At 43.8% G+C, this 18,669-nt stretch overlaps 1 protein-coding gene across 1 annotated transcript in view; it reads right to left on the bottom strand.

The window, feature by feature from the left end:
- Positions 1-18,669, bottom strand: part of SIPA1L2 (signal-induced proliferation-associated 1 like 2) — a 133,024-nt gene that overhangs the window by 91,689 nt on the left and 22,666 nt on the right. The window contains exons 2-5 of the mRNA XM_006902508.1: positions 15,270-15,403; positions 12,808-12,996; positions 7,615-7,789; positions 3,016-3,119 (exon numbers count right to left, since the gene is read on the bottom strand). Of these exons, the coding sequence (XP_006902570.1) occupies positions 3,016-3,119; positions 7,615-7,789; positions 12,808-12,996; positions 15,270-15,403 (602 nt within the window). The remainder of the gene's footprint in view (positions 1-3,015; positions 3,120-7,614; positions 7,790-12,807; positions 12,997-15,269; positions 15,404-18,669) is intronic.

Below are 18,669 nucleotides of genomic sequence, written 5' to 3'. Positions count from 1 at the left end.
GGCTTCACCTTGGCTTGGCATCCAAGGTGGTGCTTGAAACTAGTGCTGGCGGAGGGGAAGGCAGTCCTACAATCTTCTTTTTTTTTTAAATGAAGAGTTTTCACATCCTCCATAAAATTCCTCAGTGTTAAAAAAGGAAAATGCCCTGAAACATTTAAGCACCTGGAGCAATTCCTGAGTGCTTTAATATATTGAGAGCAAGGGAGTAACAATTACTTGACATTATGTGACATCAGGAAAATTATGTTTCATCAAAACAAACTTGGTTTCAACTCTGTAGTTAAACTAAATACAGGTTGTTGTTGTTGTTGTTATGTGCCGTTGAGTCGTTTGCGACTCATAGCGACCCTATGTACAACAGCCCTAAACCGTGCTCTCATTGCCTCTGACACACCCATCCTGATTACCCCAGTCACTGAATCAATCCACCTCATAGAGGGTCTTCCCCTCCTGCGCTGTCCCTCTACTCTACCCAGCATGATGTCCCTCTCTAAAGACCTGTCTCTCCTTACAACATGTCCAAAGTATGTCAGGCGAAGCCCCAGAATCCTTGCCTCCAAGGAGCAGCCTGGTTTAACCCACTCTAGGATGAATCTGTTTGTTTTCTTGGCAGTCCATGGTACATTCAATACTCTTCTCCAGCACCACAGCTCAAAGGCATCATTTCTCCTTCTATCCTCCCTAGTCATTGTTCAACTCTCTGATGCATAACAAGTGATTGCCAAAACCATGGCCTGTATCAGGCGCACCTTAGTCTCCAGAGAGACACCGTTGCTCTTGAGTACTTTAGAGAGGTCCCTACCCGCAGACTTTCCCATCACAATACGTTTTTTGAATTCCTGACTGCTGGTGCCAAAAGTGCTGACTGTGGAGCCGAGCAAACTGAAGCTGTGAACACACTCAATCTCTTCGCCATCCATCCTGATGCTACTGATTGGTCCAGTGGTGAGAATTTTTGTCTTCTTGACATTGAGCCTCAGTTCATACTGAAGGCTGCAGTCCTTGACCCTCTGCAGTAAGTGCATGAGGTCCTCCTCAGTTTCAGCGAGTAAAGTTGTGTCATCTGCATAATGCAGATTGTTGACAGATTGTCCACCAATCCTAACACCACGCTTCTCCTCATAGAGCCCAGCCTCTCGGATAATCTGCTCTGCATACAGGTTGAAAAGGTATAGAGATAGGACACATCCCTGGCGTACACCCTTCCCAATTTTGAACCATGCAGTGTTGCCCTGCTCTGTTCTGACTACTGCCTCCTGGTCCAAGTATAGGTTTTGCATTAGCACGATTAAATGTTCTGGGATTCCCATTCTTCTCAGAGTCAGCCACAGTTTGTTATGATCCACGCAATCAAATGCCTTTGCATAATCAATGAAACACAGATAGACATTCTTCTGGTATTCTCTGCTTTCAACTAAGATCCATCTAACATCAGCTACAATATCCCTAGTACCACGACCCCTTCTAAACCCAGCCTGGACTTCTGGCAGTTCTCTGCTGATGTACTGTTCCAGTCGTTTTTGGATAATCTTCAGTAGAATCTTGCTTGCATGTGAAATCAATGATATTTTTCTGTAGTTTCCACACTCAGTTGGGTCGCCCTTCTTTGGGACGGGAACAAATATAGATCTCTTCCAGTCAGTTGGCCAAGTGGTTGTTCTCCAGATTTCATGGCACAACTTAGTGAGCACATCCATGGCAGCAACTGTTAGCTGAAATATGTCAATTAGTATACCATTTATTCCGGGGGCCTTATTTTTTGCTATTTCCTTCAAAGCAGCTTGAACTTCTGCCTTCATCACCATAGGCTCTGGCTCAAATGCTATTTCATTAAATTCTTCTGTATCTGCCAATTCCTTTTAATAGAATGATTCAGTATATTTCTTCCATCTTCTTTTAATACCTCCTGGATCATTTAACATTCTGCCTAAAGCATCCTTGATTGTAGCAACTCGAGGTTTGAATTTGCTCTTCAGTTGGCCTTAAGAAATGCTGAACGAGTCCGGCCCTTTTTATTTTCCGACTCTAGCTCCTCGCACATTTCATTGTAGTATTTTGCTTTGTCATTCCGTGCTGCCTTTTGGAATCTTCTGTTCAGCTCTTTAGTGTCTTGGATTCTTCCTTGTACAGGTAAATTTCTAAAATTAAGTCAAACCATGAATCAGCTGTGACCTTCAGGGTAAGCGGTAAACCATTCCGGTAATGAATGCTGAGGAGCAGCTGATGTTTCCTATAAAGTCTTTAGCTCTAGCATGCGAAGGGTTTAAAACAACACTCAATATGGGATGGAGCTGACTCTAAGCCATTGATCTTTCTTTGCATCCCCAAATGTCCTCCATGTTCAACCAAGCTTATCTGCTGAGCAGACCTGGCATTTCAAACATTCCTGCCACAGCAACAGCAAAAGCAAGTAATAATTCCACTACCTGAGTTTTAAAAACTTTGCTCAATTCCATTTACTGATACAATTCAATGACAATGAGTGAGAGTGAGTGATTAAAAATTTTATCAATTTTTTATGATGTTTTACGTATCATACAAGTTTTTTTAAAGTTTTTAATTTTTAGCAAGCTGTTACATTCAAAGCATACTAATTTTTTCCCCCTCTGGAAAGTTCAATAAAGCCAATTAAAACAATAAAAATGGAATGAGGAAGAATGGCTGAAAATAGCACCAAGTGTACCAATTATAATAGTATTTTGCACCAATCAGTTATTTACTCACGTGTAGAAACCCAAGTTCAGGTTATGCAATTACACAGTTGACAATGATTGACTTGTAGGTTCTGACCATGAGACAATAAAGGCAATTATGGAAGAGTTTTCAAGATGCACAAGAAAATAAATATAGCACTTGTGTAAAAATAACCTTCAAAGCCCAACACTGCCAATGATAGGATAAAAGTGTTACTAGTACTCAGAAAAAACACAGCTGCACCGCCCTGAATCGCCTGTTCCACCCATGTCCGCCTGAGGCTCCGAGCTCGCTGAGGGAGCAGCTGGCCAGTGGACCCACCTGCTGTCGGTTGTTGGGCATGTAGGGCAGCAGAGTGGAGACGTGGAACATGAGCTCGTAATCCTTGTACGTGGTGTAGAGGGAGTGCGTTCCGGTCGAGTCCGCTAGAAAGGAAGATGAATTACAAAAAGGAATTAGACAGTTACAATGCTTGTACTTTTGAAGATGATTACTACCTAAACCAGTTTAGCTGAAAAACAGAAATCAGACTCTACCCTGCCAGAATCCTGATGCTAATGGTCCTGTCTTCATAGAATGAGCTGTGTCTAAGTACTCAGTTTCCTCTCCATCAGCTCTCTCCTGCCTGCTTTGGTGGCTTCAGTCAACCCCTACCCCCATCCCAATCTTCATGTTTAGTGACAATTAAGAAATAAGACAACCTCAGGGCTTGGGCTAATGTGCTACTTGAGACTGATTTACAACCTCATTTATAGAACATAAAAAGTACTTGAAAAGTGGTTTCTCCTTAATGTAGATTTTCTTGATGTTATGCTTCAAGAATGCATCTTTTACATATATTCCAATACACTGTATTTTATAATAATTAATAATAATAATAATAATAATTTTATTTCTTCCAAGTTTCCATTTTAACTCTATTACACTGAAAGATGACACAACCTTACTTGCTGAAACTGAAAAGGACCTGAGGCGCTTGCTGCAGAAGGTCAAGGACTGCAGCCTTCAATATGGATTGCAGCTCAACATCAAGAAAACAAAGATTCTCACCACCGGGCTGACTGTCAGCATCATGATGGATAGTGAAGAGATTAAGATTGTTAACAGCTTTAGTTTGTTTGGCTCCACAATCAACACTCTTGGCACGAGCACCCAGGAAGTTAAGACATATTGCATTGGGAAAGTCTGCTGTCAGGGACCTCTCCAAAGTACTGAAGAGCAATGATGTCCTCTGGAAACTAAGGTGTGCCTGATCCAGGCCATGGTCTTTGCAATCATTTGCTATGCATCAGAGAGCTGAACAATGACTAGGGATGATAGAAGGAGAATTGATGCCTTTGAGCTGTGGGGTTGGAGAAGAGTACTGAATATACCATGGACTGCTAAGAAAATGAATAGGTTCATCCTAGAGAGGGTTAAACCAGGACACTCCTTAGAGGCAAGGATTCTGAAGCTCCGTCTGACATACTTTGGACATGTTACAAAGAGGGACCAGTCCTTGGAGAGGGACATCATGCTTGGGCGGATGGAGGGAGAGTGCGAAAGAGGAAGACCCTCGAAGAGATGGATTGATTCAGTGACTCGGGTAATGGGGGTAGGTGTGTCAGAGACAAAAGATTGTCACAGGATAGAGCAGGGTTTAGGGCTGATGACATAGGGTCACCATGAATCTCAGGAGACTTGATGACATATAACAACACTGAAAGATGCCTAAGATACTAAACTGAATAAAGTGTACATTAATACTTAGTTGAGAAAAGATGAAGAGGATAAATTAGGGAAATATGAACATTTACTTTAAATATATGCTAAGTTACCTTTCAAATTATATTTTTTCTTTCAAATTACTTACTTTTTTATTGATTTGAGTGAAAGTTTATGAAGCAAATACATTTTTTCATTCAACCATTTATACATTTTGTTCTAAAAGATTAACTTTCTGTAACAATGTGTTCACACTTTTCCCACTCCTTTCCTGGAGTTCTGGTTTCCACTAATCCATCCAAACTGCTCTGTGTCTCCCTTTTGTTAGTGGTACTGTGCTGATTCTCTCCTTACTGCACTTCACCTGCTTTGGTTTTGTACCCGGCCTTTTTATCCTACATTCTCCCCTTTGCAGTGCAGACTCAGCTGAGCCTCCGCAGGCCAGGCGCTCCAAACATGAGCAGCACAGTGTGAGAAGAGGTAGGCACTCATGCTCAGTGGATGGAGGTGCTGCTGCAACCACGTGAAGGTGTGTGCGAGCAGTCTTTACGAGGTGCTCAGACTTGTGTGTTTACACTGAATTCTGAATTATTCTTGGCACTTATTTTTCCAGGTTCCCAACAACATGGAAAAGTTGATTTAATAGAGAAATTAGAACAAAAATAGTTACTTTAAAAACTATTTCATTAAATAATACAATTAATTTCCTTCCTTTAAATAGAAAATGCACTATGCATATTATAAAACTAAGGAAATGGAGGATGATGCGCCCTTTTACTGTATAATATACACTGACATGCTTAAAACAGCTTCTCTGACATCTGAACCCTATTAATTTTCTGAAAAGCAGAAGGGTTCTGTGCAAATTCAAAACCCATTTGTATTATTAATCGGATTACATCAAATTGAGAATTTCAGACACAAAAGCAACATAATGTCTATGAAATATTTAAATAATCATCTTGAAATATGGTTTTGAGTCACTGTGCATTGAGGTAAAACATATTTTATGTTATTTATTATATTACATATTTATAACACATTACATGTTACTTGTGTGTGTCTCTCTGTGTGTGTATGTTTCTGTCTCTATATAAATATATTATAAAGTTTGCTTTTCTATCTTTGATTTCTATATCACTGTATTTCTCTCTTTTGAATAGTGAAAAACAATATTGGTCATTATACTGAAACAAATTTCAACCTATTTTAGAACTGAAAAGGGATCCAAGATAATCGAGTTTAATGCCCAGAATTCTACCCATGAGGAAGCTGTTGCTCAGATGTGTGCAAGCCCTGAACTAGAGTCTGAGTCTCTCAAACCTATGGAGAAATATTTTTATGTGTCCACAAAAGACAATTTTACATGGACAATGACACAAATTCTCTGAGATGATCTCCTTTCTGCTGGCAGGATTACGCTTTAGCCTTCTTGGAAGCTCTCAGAATGTCTAACCAAAAGCTTTGCTCATAAAACAGAACAACTCAAATATTTGTTGATTATTAGCATTAATACATCAAATAAGAACTCTGATGTTATCACCTTCTTGTGCTAAGGTGCTGGGCACTATAATTGAATATATCAGTAATATCTCCAAGTTCATACAAATTCGGTGCTGATGATGGTTAGACACTATGTTAGTTTGGCAGAACATACATATCAGGAGTTCTTAAAGATTTTTCTCAACCCACTCAAGGCAGGTGAGCCCTCGGATGCCTACTGAGAGTGAAGTGATTTCAAGCAAGATGACCAGTGTGAGACAGTGCCCATTTAGAGAACAATGCTTTATGACAACGGGGATTTGTGCATGAAAAGAAAATAAAAAAATTAGAAATGGCCTCATTGATCTTAAAATACATGGATTCTTCTAAGGTTTTGTGTTACGGACTTATTTCATAGTCCGTATGATTCATTCTATTGCCAAGGTTCCAACTCTGACATGTCCAATGTGGTCCGCATATGAGTTAATGCTGCTTCTACTTCTGTGGTATCCTGTACCCTTAACTGTCAAGACCTAGCCCAAAAGCTGAGAACCCACCACAGCGCATGTGAGGTGGATCATCACACAGTACAGCACAAGTTCAAGGTGGGGCACCACTGACAGTGTCACACTAAATAGAATTTGTGACCAGGGATTAGAGACTGAGCAGTCTCTATGACAGATGGGAGCCACATGGCCAGAGGCATCAGCATCCACCCGGCTCTACCTCCCTGACCATGACACTGCACTCTCATCCCACTATGCCTCACGTCTAGGGCAACTTCTTCCACCCAACTCTGCCTCCCTAACCATAACACTGTGCTCTCATCTCACCATGTCCTACATCCACGGGTGTCCTCGTCCATCTGCCCTGCCACCTGACCCTGACACTGCACTCTCACCTCACTGTGCCTCAAATCCACGGGCACCCTCTTCCACCCCAGTCTGCTTCCCTGACCCTGATCCTGTGCTCTCTCCTCACCACGCCTCAAGCGTCCTCACTCCCTTCGTGGACCAAGGACCCTCGAAGAGGCCCCAAATCTGAATCTCTCTGCTCAGTGTTTTCATTAAAAGAAACCATTAAAATGACTCTGCTTGGTATTGTAGGTGCTGATAGTAACTAAATAACACTGCAAGTACAAAGATTAGAAACATGAATCATGTATGAGGACCACAGACACACAGTTACATAGATGACAATACAGGAGAGAGACTCCTGTCATGGGGGGACTGAGGGTACGTGCTTTCCATGGGTCCCGTTCCTCCAGGGAGCCTGACTAATGTCACAGAAAATACGATGCCTTTCATCACTCCTCCAGCTCCCCTGCCAGCTTGCTGAATCCTGAAACAAAGATAATAAGCCTGATAACAAGCCATGAACGAATGCGCTCAGGACGATGCCGCCTCCGAGAAATAAATGTAGTGCTTGTCCTTGGCATATGGAAAATGAGCATGTAACAGCCAGGGAAAGGACACAATACAGGAGAGTGTTCTAGGAACACGGGGAGCATCTCTGTGGTGCTAGAAAGGAAAAACTGACCTCTTGAGCTTAAGAAGCGAAGCACAGTTCTCCTGGGCAATGTGCTTTCTTCACTCACTAGAGGAAATATACCTTGATCTGACTGACCTCGCTGGGCTGCTGGGGGACAGCTTGTGGCCCGAGCCCATCAGCTCAGGTTCACCGTCTGCCTGCCTTAGAGAACCACACTTGCAAACACACAGATGCGAAGCTTACTTTTATTGTCGAGCTGGGCTCGATATTTACTAAATCCTTTCAGCCTCACTCGCTGGCCCAGCAGATCGAGGAACTCCTCAAAGGCCGGCCCCGCCGTCTCGTTGTTGTACATCTCTTCCTCTGTACTCTGGCCTGCTTTGCAGTAAAGGATCCCAACCTTGTGCTGAAAGCTGAGCTGAAATGGGTGAGAGATGGAATTAGTTAGCACGGAGGATCTGATAAACCCAAGAAAAGGAAAAACTGCAGAAACCAACAATTAGCCTTAGGAAAGCAGCCCAGAACCATGTCCAGAAACAAATAAGCAAAACAGTAAATCTCTGTCACTATCTGTTGCTTCAAAATATGTATTTAAACCAGAAACTCAACCTACAGCTAGAGAAGTGTCAGGTCAGGGATCCAAGGAAACTGTGTGGCCCTGGTCATGGGGGATGAGTGAGGCTTCCAGATGGGACACGCAGAGGCAGGTCCAAGTGTCTATTCAAAATACAAACACAGAACTGGGGAGTCGACATGCCCTGTTGAGGAGATCTAGTGGTGCAGATGTTACAGCACTCAGCTGCTCACCAGAAAGTCGGCAGCTCAATTCCACCAGCCCCTCAGTAGGAGGAAGACGTGCAGGCAGCGTCCATGAGCAGTCTGGGGACCCTTGGGGGCAGTTCTATTCTTTATGGTCGCTCTCAGTGGGCACCAATTTCACAGAAAGAGTCTCGCCATCCCTCCAAGTGCAAGTACCCCTCATCAGAAACGAAGCAGCACACTTCCACAGGATTTCCTTCTTCTGCTTCCTAGTGTTCATTATTTGGACATGGATGGTACTACAGAGGGCCTTACAAAATGTATTCAATTGCAGTTTATGGTAAGGAAAGAGTCTCAGTGGAAACTGTGATACACATAGATAAATAGCATTTGTTTCTGTAAAAGTAACTTTGGCTGCACAATTACAAGTATTTCTCATTTTAGTATTTTTCAAAGAAAAACACTCAATACACCAAGAATTGGCCTAGAAATGAAAAGATTTTTTATTAAATCTCTCACGTGGTGTGAGTCAAGGCTCCTTCTCTTGAGGCCAGGGGAAGCTAGACACCTTTCTCAGAGAGGACGAAGGGGAGCAGCTCTCCTGGTGAGACGAGTGCTCTCTTACTCTGACCAGCAATTGGAGTCTCACAGCCCCTGCCCAACAGTGACGAGGCACTGTCCACTCTCCACCTCATGCTAAAACAGAGGAGCCTTCATCAAACTCAGAGTTGAATGTATCAGAGAAATAAGGTAAAATCATAATCAACTCCCTTAAGTAGCAAGGCAATAAAACACTGCAATCACCAGGCTCTTTCAGGGAGTTATTCAGCACTGTAAGAGTCCATGCCACCTGCTTACAGGCCAACCATAACGCAGTAGGATGCTTCTGTGTTATGAGGAGACGCCGGTCCTTGAACAGAGACATCACGCTGGTAAAAGCACTGAGTGAGAGAGGAGGCCCTCAGTAAGATGGATGGACCCTGACACGGGCTCGAGCAGAGATGGTGAGGAGAGTGTAGGACAGGACAGGCTGCAGATCTGCTGTTCAAGGGGCCATGGTGAGCCACAGTTGGTGGGGCAGCACTGGACAGTAACTACAGGCAAACACCGTTGTAACAAGCACTCACAATTGGCCATTCCAAAGCCTGATCGCCTAAGAGTCTGACTGCTCGTCCACTCTGTGAAGAAGGGCTGCTCTCTGGCTATGTGCCTTTGTGAGAGTTTATAAGACATGGCAGAATGATCAGGATGGGCACAGGCTTCTCAAACATCACTGGTCCCAAGTGTGGGCATATTCCACCACCCACTGTCTCTAAAGCCAGAACTGTGTCCTGTGACACACAGTCACCCTCAACGGCAACGCCCACTGCCCAGAGTGTGCTGACCATCTGTCAGTCCTCTGTTGACTCTCTGTGGCTCACCTCAGGGCCGTCTCAGTACCATCTGGCAGCACCCCCTGGATGCCTCATCTGGGAGTCACTCTTGTCTCCAATGTCTCTGAGGCATGAGGAGGGACAGGCAGGACGAGGAGGGATGGGCAGGATGAGGAGAGATACAATGGGCAGCACCAGGAGGAGGGACGAGCAGGACAAGGAGGGACTGTGGCATGAGGAGGGATGGGTAGGACGAGGAGCTGCAGTTCTACTTCAGACTATTTTCCACGTCTTGTCAAGATGAGAAAATCAGTCTGAATGGACGGATTTACTATGAGAAAAGTGAAGAACAAATAAGGAGATAAAAACAAACAAAAACCCACAGCATAATTTGGAGTGATCTCTCAGCCACATGTCAGCAGTGACTTCAGTTCTAGCTGGATCTCCACAGGGAAGCTAATGTCTAATCCCCTTCAGAGATGAAAACGAATTTCTTTACTGTAACCTTTTTAGATCAAGTGTGATTTAGGAATCATATCAAGTAAGAATTTTGGAATGTTGAAACAACATTTTTTTACTAATTATTACCAAGAGCACTAAAGTTTGAACAAATGCAATCTAACAAAACCCTCAGATTAAATACCAGGACAATGAAATATATCAGGCAGCTTAAAAGTACAACCTTAAAAATAATTTCAAAATTAAGTCTTTGCCATAAGATGTAATTTAAAAACTCAAACCCATGCTGTCTATCAATACTGACTCCGGGGGGCTAGAGGACGGCAGAGAGCTGACCCTCTGGGTCTCTGAGATGTACATCCTTATGCAAATTCACTGCCACATCTTTCTCTCACATGTAGTAAATGCAAATGGCTCTCAGTTAGGTTAGCAGTCAAACACGTAATGCATTGTGCCACCAGTGTCCTCAAATTGTAAATAGGTCTTAATTTTTAAAATACTAACTATGCCCTTTTTTGGTTTGGTTTACATTGAATCAACTCCTGTAGATATCAGGAGCAGGCGGGCAGTCCCAGAAGCCGTTTCCTTTTCCGGCTCTGCCTGAGAAACCTTCCTTGAGGGCAGCACCCACGGTGCAGGTAGGAGGCTCCCAGGGTCAGGTCGTGCTGGAGAACTGGAGTGATTGTGGCATTCTCCAACAGCAGCATTCACAGTGCAGGCAGGAGGTCGTGCTGGAGAACTGGAGTGACTGTGGCATTCTCCAACAGCGGCATTCAGGGTGCAGGCAGAAGCTCATGCTGGGGAACTGGATGATGTAGGGCATTCTCCAACAGGAGCATTCACAGCACAGGTGTGAGGGTTCCCAGGGCAGGGTCATGCTGGGGAAGTGGAGTGATGCAGGGCATTCTCCGAGGGCAGCACCCCTAGTGTGGGTGTGAGGGTCTCAGGTCATGACGGGGAGCTGGAGTGATATAGGGCATTCTCAGAAGGCAGCAACCCTATGAGGAACTGGAGGGATGCAGGGCATTCTCCGAGGGCAGCACCCTTGGTGTGGGTGTGAGGGTTCCCGGGTCATGCTGGAGAACTGGAGTGATGGATGGCATTCTCCAACAGCAGCCTGAGGGGCACACGGGCCACAGACTGGGCAAGCAAGCCCACCTGACTTCTCGATTCAGTACAGTGATTTATTTAAAAAATGTCCAGTATAAAGATGTTAGGAGCAAAGGGCAACAAGTGCACCCATAATAGCAGGTCCTTCTTACCAGTTTCCCTCACGCACGGTGCAGGATGCTGCTGTTGTTTCTCAGCAGCACCGGAACTGGGCGTCTGGATGAGCGCAGGAGTCCTCCTCTGTCTCCACAGCAATGTGCTTACCACAACTGTCAGGCGGGTACATCTTACAGTCCCACACTTACCAGCCAGGGTCCTGGCGAATCTGGTCTGTGCATAGCATGGCTTTTCAAACTGATTGCTCTTGTTCTGTTTGGTGATTGTTTCTAATTGTCAGGCCTTCGACTCTTGATCCTTCCAGACCTCAGATTTGCTCACTTTGAATATCTAAGTGTCTCCTTCCTCCTAACACTGTGACATTAACTCGTTACAGTTCAATTAGTTTCATTACTTTTAGAGTCCTGGCCATCTCAGCTATTAAAGAGTCTACTTTACCACAACGTTTATCACTAGGTCAACCAGAAATCCTGCTCATATTCCCCACAAAAGAAGGCAAAGAATTTTCTTTTGTAAAGTCAGAAAATATATTTCCCTGCGGTCTTTTATCTTAAGTATTCACTTAAAAAACAAATCCACTCATTGAAAATGTATTGTACTGGGACACCGGGCTATCAGCCTCCCTGAAAAATTATTTTACACATAAAAGCTGAAAGACTTCTTTCCATTTTCAAGGCCACCATCACAGGCATGTCCAGTATTAAGTGTCCCTGAAACAATGTTGCAGATGACGTGACTGAAGGTCCAGCCAGCATATGTCTCTCTCCTCGCCAGAGGGACAGGACATTCCATTTCTAAAATACAACGGATCATGCCACTTTCTGCTGTAACCTTGATCAGTGCCCTAGAGCCAAGAGAATGCACTGTAGACTTCTTCACCTGGCATCCAGGCCTCCAGCCTCACTCACTTCCAGAGGCTCACCTCTCACACCCTTCCAACTCACACCCTTTCCTGGTAAAAAAACTAGGCTTGTCCACTTGCTACAACTGCCAACTACTTGCCTCCCTTTTAAAATCACACACACGCCTAAAGGTCCAGCTAAGACGCCAATTCCAACAAGCGATAAACTCAGTAATACACTGTTTCTTTTCTCAAAGCATTGACTGTTTTCCCATCTCTCCAAGATATATTTCCATCCTCCCTTTCTGAGCCCTGCATTGCCCATGGCCTGCTCTTAGTCATCTTCAGTCTTCCTGATGCATGCTGTTCACACTCATGTGCTAGTACACTGCACATACAGTAAACAAGGACAAATGCTTGTTCAGGGAAAGGGTCAAGCTGAGTTTTCCAAACCCTGGAAAGACACTTATTACCCACCTGACACTTAGCTACTGGTTATGCAATCAGATAGGCTCTTGACACTGGAATTTTTTTTTTAACCAAAAGTCACAACTTAGCAGAAGATACGTTATTCCAGTAAGAAGATTGTTTTTTCTAAATAAGAAGGTTCATTACTCCAGTAAGAGCATCATGTTGTCTAGCATAACTGCAGATCTGGGATAACTCAGGAGAAAACGCTGTGTGCCATTAAAGATGAATGGTTTTGAAAAAAGGCTGGAGGAGGAAATTAGCAGACAGTTAAGCACACCCTCACACCCAGGCCCACTTGATACACACCCCTTGCTCATCAAGCTTGAGGAGCTGCTCTGAGACCTTGGGTGAGCTGGAAGCCTGCCTCAGGCACGGGATGCTGAGCTCTGGGATGACGTACTCCAGGATTTCCTTCAGAGGCAGTCCTCGGGCAGTGCCATGCCGAGCGGTGGACGGGATGGCATCTTCTAGGATGGCGCCTCTCAGGGTGGTCAGCTGCAGCGGGGAGGAAACACTTCGTTACCAAACCTTCCACAATACTTGTGTGACACAGACAGTTTCAGTTGTCTGCAAAGAGAAGAGAGATTAGGCTCTTCCATGAACAGACAAAGGAAAATAAAGTAGTCAATCTGAAGAGGCAAAATCAACAATCAGGCAGTCTTTAAATGGCAAAGATGCACAAGGATTGGGGGACAGCCAGGCTGTGATGAGATAGCTAGGTGTGGGCTTAAAGAGCAAGGAGAAGGAAGACAGCATGCAAAACAAAGATATCTCCCTACTTTTCAAATTTTGTGATGTCTTCTTTTCTCTGTCACACTTCTCCTCCATCATCCACCACTGGTGACTCCTTAGTGTAAATGGGGTTCCAGCTATCACTATCCCAGAGTAGTTCGGGGCTAGGCAGAGATTGCTGGCCACTCTCTCAGGGCAGGACAATACTATGCTCTGCCAGGATCTGCTGATATCCTGAAGTATGGGGTGAGCGCATGGTATCATGACTGTGTACATATCTCAGACCTACATTCAGCAATGGAAGCAGCAGCATCCAACAACTGTATAAGACACTAAATTGTTATTTGAATTACTTTAAACTTAACTAGGTTTATGTGTCTAGTGTGGTAAGAAATTATACTGACAACTCAAGTATGTGGTTCAAATCCACCAACTGCTCTGCAGAAGGATGGCCGGTCTCCTCCCCTGAGATTTACTACCTCTGAAACGTGCTAGAGGTTCCAATATGGGTCAGTTCTGAATCAACAGTACATAGCAACAATAACCGTCTATGAAGTGACATTAATCATGTCACTTCCTTCCAGCACAGAGCCAGGGTAGCAGGATGTCTCACTACGAGGTAAAATGCAGAGCACTTTACACACCATGCAGTCTGTAACTACGGAAGGCACCCTTTGCTCTGTCAGCATGAAGCTGGCAATCAAAATACACCTTCAGGAACATCAACCAAACAGAACCAATCACTTTGTCATCAGCCAACGCCAGCCGCCCCATGAGGTCAGAGAGACCTGTGCTCCCTCCACAGGGTTTTCAGTGGCTGACTGTTCAGATGGAGATCACCAGGCCTGTGCTGCACAACACCCCTGGAGGGTTCTGAACCACCAACCTTTTGGTTAGTAGCCAAGAACATTAAATATTTCTACCACCCAGGGATGATCTTCTAAGTAAGATAAGTTAAAAAAGTAAAATGTGCATGGCAGATTTAACCCTTTACATACACGTGCCCTTCTACCTACTTAGCTTTGTGCTGTGGCATTTCTACAACATGCTCACTCAAGTACCCAAAGCAAGACCACCGAGAACTGACCTGGCTCCTCATCACAATGAAGCAGGGCAGGAGGAGGGGCTATGCTAATAAAACACTCTTCAAATAACCCCCCTCCAACAGGCCATCTCATTTTCTGGTTAGGATCTCAGAGTTACCTACTCCTAATCACCCAAGTCTTCTACTTTTATAATTTTAAGCTATTTGTGTGCAAAGTTACAATTGAAATCACTACTATTTGATAATCATGGCAAATTTCCTAATTATTAGTCTGCAACTCTCTTTCAGTTCCCAATAATGCTGCATGTATTCTTTCATATTAGTTAAAAAACTTACAAATTCAACGCTATGTCTGAAGCAAACCAAAGCTGTACCTTGCTTAAGGCATACTAAAGACAAAGTACACGTGTCTCCTAGAAAGCGTGACACTGCATTCCACGCAGAGGGTGGGGACTTCTCGGGGCTGCTTCAGGACTTGATGAGCCTGACCTTGAAGGCAGACTGCTAAGGTCCACATGACAACTCCACTGCATATAAATTATATAACACAGACACATGCTGTGCCTTAGCCTCTGTCCACATCGACATGAAAGGGGGAGATGCACACAGAAATACAGTAAAGAACGTCAACAACGGCTGGCAGTTAGAAATCATCAGCCATCCTAACTATAGTTGGATATTTGCAGATCAGTTGGTATTCGTGGTCAGCACTTGTACAAATAAATCTTCACAACAATGGGTAGCAAAGACAATAACAGCAGAAAATACACCAACAGGTAAACACGTTCTTTAGGGCATGTCCCAGTCAAGTAACCTAACAGCAGTTTTGTTTTTTTGAAGGTAAAAAGCAAAGATAGATTTATTAGAAAAGGCGTGTCCCTTAGAGATGAGCTGTCTTCCCTGGAAAGGAGGTGGCAGAGGAGGCCCTCAGGGCTGTGTTTACTGGTCACGGACTTCAACCCATGCAGACACGGTGCAGGCTGCTCCTTACCTCGCTGGTGCGGAAAGCCACACGGTAGTTGAACTGAGAGCCTTCTTTCTCCTTTGCATCTTCCACTTTCTCTCTCCGGATGCTGACTGCCACAGGGCCGAGGTTTTCATCTATGCCAAAGTAGTTCTGGTGTTCTGTAATGGGGAAAAAAACAACTGAATAAAAGGAACAAAGAGCAAAGCTGGCTCCCCTCTAGTTTGTGTATCAAACTTCTAAAGAAACAGCACATCAGTCTGGTCCACAAGGGCTCAGCATGAATGAACAGACAGACTCTGGATCAGATATGCTTTTACATTTCTTATTACCTGTCACTCCTTCTCTGATTCTACCTTTTGCTGGTTCAGGAACAGCAGAAGACCCCCGACCCCTTAGGGTATAATTGTGGTATCACAGGGACTACATCATTCAAAGAGTGTGGCCACGATGTCAAAGTGTCAAGCAAGGGCACAGGCACGTGTAAACCACCACTGCCCAGGGCTCTGTTGGCTCCTGTGGTGTGTCACTATCCCCAGCCCCTAAGGACCACTTTTCACACACCAAGTCAATAGTTATGTGCATACTACACACCACACCTGCTCCAGGCAGGGCAGACACAAAATGAACAGGAAAAATATCTCCCTTGTGAAGATTCAAGTTTAAACTCTCCTGCTGAAGGAGAATCTTCTATTCGTTAAAAAGGGGTTTTGGACTACTGGCCAAGGTTTTGTGTTAGTGAGTTCTGTTAAAATATTCCAAAGAGTTTTATTGCAACTTCTAAAGACCTACTACAGTTTTTCTGTCTGAAATGACCCAAAGTTACACAATACTCAAGATGTGACCAAGCACATGGAAAAATACAGGGGACAATTATAAAAGTGTTTATTAATATATCCTAACAATGCAACTATTTTTAGCAGTTCAATGTCTGTGTTTCATTGACTACATAAAGGCATTTGACTGCATGGACAAATTGTGGCTAACCTTGAGAGGAATGGGAATCCCAAAACACCTGATTGTGCTTATACAAAACCTATTCCAGAAATAGTTGTCAGAACAGAGCAAGGAAACACTGTATGGTTCAAAATCAGGAAAGGTGTACACAAGGGATGCATTCTATCTCCATACCTTTTCAATTTATATGTGGAACAGATCATTCGAGAGGGCGAACTTTATGAGGAGGAATGTTGCATCACGATTGGAGGAAGACTCATCAACAACCTACATTATGCAGATGACACAACACTGCTAGCCAAAACTGAGGATGACCTGAAGAATTTGCTGCAAAAAGTCAAGGACTGTTGTCTTCAATATGGATTGCAATGTAACATCAAGAAAACAAAGATTCTCACCACTGGTCCAATTGCCAGCACCAGGAGAGACAGAGAAGAGATTGAGATTATTAACAATTTCAGCTTGCTCGGCTCTACAATCAACATTCCTGGCTCCGGTAGTCAGGAAATCAATATACGAATTGCACTGAGAAAATCTGTGGTGAGGAACCTCTCCAAGTGTTAAAGAACAATGATATCCATCTAGAAACTAAGGTGTGCCTGATCCAAACCATGGTCTTTGAAATTACTTGCTATGCATCAGAGAGCTGGAAAATTACTAAGGATGACAGAAGAAGAATTGATACCTTTAAGTTGTGGTGCTAGAGAAGTGAACTGAACTTTCCACGGACTGACAAGGCAACAAACAGGTTTGTCCTGAAGAGGGTGAAACCACGTTGCTCCTAAGAGGCAAGGATTTTTAAGTTCCATCTGACATACTTTGGGCATACTGCCAGGATAAACTAGTTCTTGAAGAAAGACATCATACTTGGAAGGATAAACTAGTTCTTGAAGAAAGACATCATGCTTGGAAGGATAAACGAGTTCTTGAAGAAAGACATCATGCTTGGAAGGGTCGAGGGACAGCTCAAGAGAGGAAGATCCCGATGAGATGGATTAACTCAGTAACTGGGTTAATAGGAGAAGATGTGTCAGAGGTAGTGAGATTGGCTCAGGATAGGACAGGATTCAGAGCTACTATGCAGTGAGTTCCTTTGAGTCAGAGGCAACTTGACGGCACATAACAACAATCATGCCAATGATTTACGAAGAGCAGTGGCAAACAAAGCCTTCAGGTGGCTCATTTAGTTCCTAATCAACTGCTTCTGGGTCAGTTTTCTAGGGTCTCTATCCAGGAAACCAACTGCTTCACCGGCACGCAAAATTTCACCTTTCTCACTCACTCTCAAATGTCACCTTCCTGGTTTTGGCCAATCATTCCTAGTGTCCAATTACTAATATAAAAGGGGGAGGAAAACCCAAAAACCAGCTACCCATTAAACATAACTTTTTGGACATCATGCTGGGAAAGGTGGAGGGTCAGAAGAAGAGGAAGACTCTCAACTAGATGGGACTGACACAGTAACTGTAACAATGGGCTGTAGCATGACAGAGAGGGTGAGGCTGGCACAGGATAGGGCAAGGATCAGTCACTTCACCGCGTCACTGTGAAGTATAGTGGACCTAACTGCACCTAACAATAACAATATGAGATGGAGCAGCTCCTACCAACAAGCACAACAAATCATGGGTGCTCAATAAATTCTGCTTGAATTTTCTACTGAATTAAACCAGGCTCCCAACTAATTAATAAACTGTCCTTGAATTACTGAATCTGACTAGCCACAGTTCCTAGCACATACTCCACTATTTGACATCTTGAGATCTGCTTATGATCTTTTTTCTGCCTGTCATGATATTTACTTTCTTCAACTCAACATTTTAGCCATCACTAAAAACTCAATCCAAATGGTATTCCATGAAAAATAGTTGCCTCATCTGGAAATCTTCCACTTTTACATAAAATCTAGTCTAGGAGTTGCCAGGAGAACAAATGTATATCAAAAGCTTGAGGTCTATCCCGATGGGGCTTCACCAATAGGCTCACATTACTGGAACAGCCTCATGGAGCAACTGTGTGGTTTTGTTTTACTTTGTTTTATTTACTGTATCTGTGAGAAGAAACTACATTACAGATAATTTTTGGAAGTATTCATGATCTATCAAATAGTTAGGGAAAAAAAAGAAGGCTATCCAGAGGGCTGGATGTCTGACATAATTTACACATGTATGTGCAAAGTAGGGGGGCAAGACTATGGAGAAGGACATCATGTTTGGAAAAGGATAGGAACAGTGAAGGAGAGCAAAACCCCTGGCCATCTGGACTGGGACAGTGACCACAACATTAGGTGTTAGTCCAGCGGGAATTGTGAGGATGGCAAAGGACTGGGCAGGCTTCCTTCTTTCTGTCTTGGAGGAGGTGCACCCAGAGTGTTCCTTAGAGGTAAGGGTGGTAAGACTGACTGACTTATCTGGGGTTCTCTTGAGGAACCAGTGCTTGAAGAGAAACATTATGCTGAGGGTCAGAGGAA

Source organism: Elephantulus edwardii, unplaced genomic scaffold (assembly GCF_000299155.1).
Source record: "Elephantulus edwardii isolate Elephantulus edwardi_28Jun2011 unplaced genomic scaffold, EleEdw1.0 scaffold00420, whole genome shotgun sequence".
NCBI lineage: Eukaryota > Metazoa > Chordata > Mammalia > Macroscelidea > Macroscelididae > Elephantulus > Elephantulus edwardii.
Note: the sequence above shows the minus strand (reverse complement) of the source record. Positions and strands in the feature narration are given on the sequence as shown.